The sequence below is a fragment of the Penaeus monodon genome, chromosome 19, assembly GCF_015228065.2.
Source record: "Penaeus monodon isolate SGIC_2016 chromosome 19, NSTDA_Pmon_1, whole genome shotgun sequence".
In the NCBI taxonomy this organism is placed as follows: domain Eukaryota; kingdom Metazoa; phylum Arthropoda; class Malacostraca; order Decapoda; family Penaeidae; genus Penaeus; species Penaeus monodon.
The window spans coordinates 19,149,773-19,152,624 of NC_051404.1; the positions used below are offsets into that span (position 1 = coordinate 19,149,773).

Sequence of the window (2,852 nt, forward strand, 5' to 3'; positions counted from 1 at the left end):
TATCGGGTGTAATTAAGAAATCCTTTAGAAATATAGCTCAGTCTTATATAATAGATTGTGTTTCAACAAGTGAAGTTCCTTTAAGTCTTATAAAACTTTTAACTTTGTTTTCTTTTTTCCTCAGGTTATGGAGGAGCTTTTCTTTGCCGGTCTAATAGGAAATGTACAGATAGATTCTGTCATCCCATACATAATGAAGATGGAAATGACAGAGTAGTTAAGTGGAGTGACAATGATACAAAATTATTGGCCAAAGAAAGTGTTACTGTCTTGACGATAGTGAGTGCTGGGTAACAATTATTCAGCATAACAAAGACAGTGCCGTAGTTTGTATCTGGTCAGACTCCAGAAGCATAAACAGAAAAAAACAAAAGACATTATCCAAAGTTATGGTGTGTGTGGACCTCGGGCTTTGGGGCAAAAAAATGCAGTTTCATCTGAAAAAAAAAAAAAAAACTGGAAAGTTACAATAATGGCCATGACGGTGATTGGTTGAGGATTATTTTAAAAGTAAAAATGAAAAATAAAAGAAGAAACCAGTGACTATTGTGCTATGGATTTGTACTTGATGGGCTTTTCCTAACGAGAAGGGTTTGAAGGTGGATACGACAAGTCCACACACATTTGGCCGTCATACAGTTCAACTAATTGTTAAAATTCTGAGAAATGTGTGGCTCATTGTTATCTAACCAGAGTTCCCTTTCTTGTTTATCTCCATTGGATCAGGGTACTTTCATAAGCATTATCTTAAGTAATTTTGCAGTTGATGTGTAGTACATTTCTCAACACGTACAGCCCAACACTGTATAATAACATAAAGACTGTTTTTCATTATCAATACAGAAATGTGATTATAGGCCAGTTTTTACAATTGCTCCAGTGTTCATGGAAGACAATGACCGCAGTCAAGACAAGCAGCGGCGAGTCACGTCCTTTTTTTCATCAAATTCATTCATGTTGTACAATATGAATGCAAGCTTTTACCAAATTTCATGATCACACTGGTTTTGACCTCATTGAAAGAAAAAGAAATATTATAAGTGCTGATCATGGAATATCGGGGCTTCCATGAAATTGGTAGGACCAGCAATTTAGTAAGATTTTTGTATGGTGCATTTCATGATCAAAAGATTGTGAAAATACAAAATCCTTCTGAGAGCTGTTTTAAAAGTTGCTGGTTGAAGTCATTGTTAAATAAGTCAATGGATGACCTTCATAACACAGACCTGAATTGTAATACTATAACACAGAAAGAGATACATGTATTAGGTGATTCGTGCATATGTGTGCATGTGATTATCATAAGTCAAAATAAACCAGAAAAATATATAAAGGGTCCAGATAGCCGATTCTCTCACTCTCAAAATGGTCAAAATGTGCTTGTCTTTCCATTTTAAGGAATCAACCCATCATGTCAAAAATTAATAACAAAAATGCCATGGCATGTAATTTAAGCAGGATGGGCAAAGGGCATAAAAAGTACAGTTGCTGGTTTAGATTACTGGGTATGTTAAAAATGAATTATTGATTGCATCACTCTCCAATGTTTCGATCATATTTTTCAAACTGGTTCCTGTTTTGATGTGCTTCAAAGAAATAGAATGTGTGTATCAATACCAATAATTCATTTTATGAACAATCCCAAGATTTATTTTCATATGTTGATAAAAGTTGTACTGAACCCACATAGCATTCTATAACCCTATTGCATCAAAAGATCCAACTCACTGATTTGTACAGTGCATATGTTATTGCAACTGCAAGGTGTATCTTATCTCTCTTTAACCATGTTTTCAGATATAATAATGATTTATTATTTTATTGTAATTTTTTCTGTATATAGGGTGGTGCTTCTATTGAACAGATTTTGTGTCTAATTATTTCTTTTATCATGATTGGTACATTTTTTGTTTCCGTTTTCAATATAGTATGCAGTACTATAAGATTATGTCAGTATTATTTGTAACACAGTGAACAGTGAATGGGACTTAAAGAATACTATTGCCATCCTTTCTTTTTTTCTTCTTTTTTTCTTCAGGACTGGCGTGTATCACTCAATGTTTGACTGTGTGACATTTCAACTTCTGTCTGATTTCTCATTAGGTCCTTTCTTATTTCACTGCTTTCTTTATAACTCTGAATTTAGGATATTTTTTTCTTTTTCTATTCTTCTAATATCAGGATGATTAACATGGTGACTGAAGACTTGCTTTTCCCTTTTTTTCTCACAAAAGTTGAGCAAATACAAAATGGTGGATGTAAACTACTTGATAATTTTGCAGTTTACTCTTTTGCTGCTGAACAAACAAACAACTACTCCTGATAATTACTCTAGTCTGGCCTCATCAGATATGTTTGGCATTATAATGTTGCTTTAGAAGTATAATACTGTACCATATTAATTCTTCAATTTGTTATCGAGTCAAACTGGTTGTAAGCTCAGCATTGTTGACGACCGACAATTCTCTTTCTCCCAGTTCTTTTAGGAAGAAATTTTAGTAGTGGTGGTCATCAATTTATGTTGAAGATTTTATGTTAACAGGATAACAGTAGGCACTTTCACTGGTTAGTTGATTTACATTGACTTTGTTGCAGAATTTAGTTTCATGAAGACAATTTGGAAGACACATTATGAGACAGCAGTTTATTTCTGAAGGAAGAATAAGCTAGTCAGTGTATAGCAAAAAAATCATTGTTTTGAGTAAGACCAAAATTGATTGCCTACGTACACAAGACAAATTGTCATGTTCTGTAACAGAGGAAAGGCTATGCCAACCTGAGTATGGTATTGTATTCAACCATTTAGTGTCTACTTTTATCCAATGATTATTAACTTTTCTAATATATATATA

General features: G+C 33.3%; 1 protein-coding gene across 1 annotated transcript in view; it reads left to right on the forward strand.

Annotated features, from left to right (window-relative positions):
• LOC119585110 (orphan steroid hormone receptor 2-like) overlaps positions 1–2,852 on the forward strand; it is a gene marked incomplete at its 5' end in the record, with an annotated part of 37,005 nt that overhangs the window by 33,181 nt on the left and 972 nt on the right. The window contains 1 exon segment of the mRNA XM_037933738.1: positions 125–2,852. Coding sequence (XP_037789666.1) covers positions 125–217 — 93 coding nt within the window.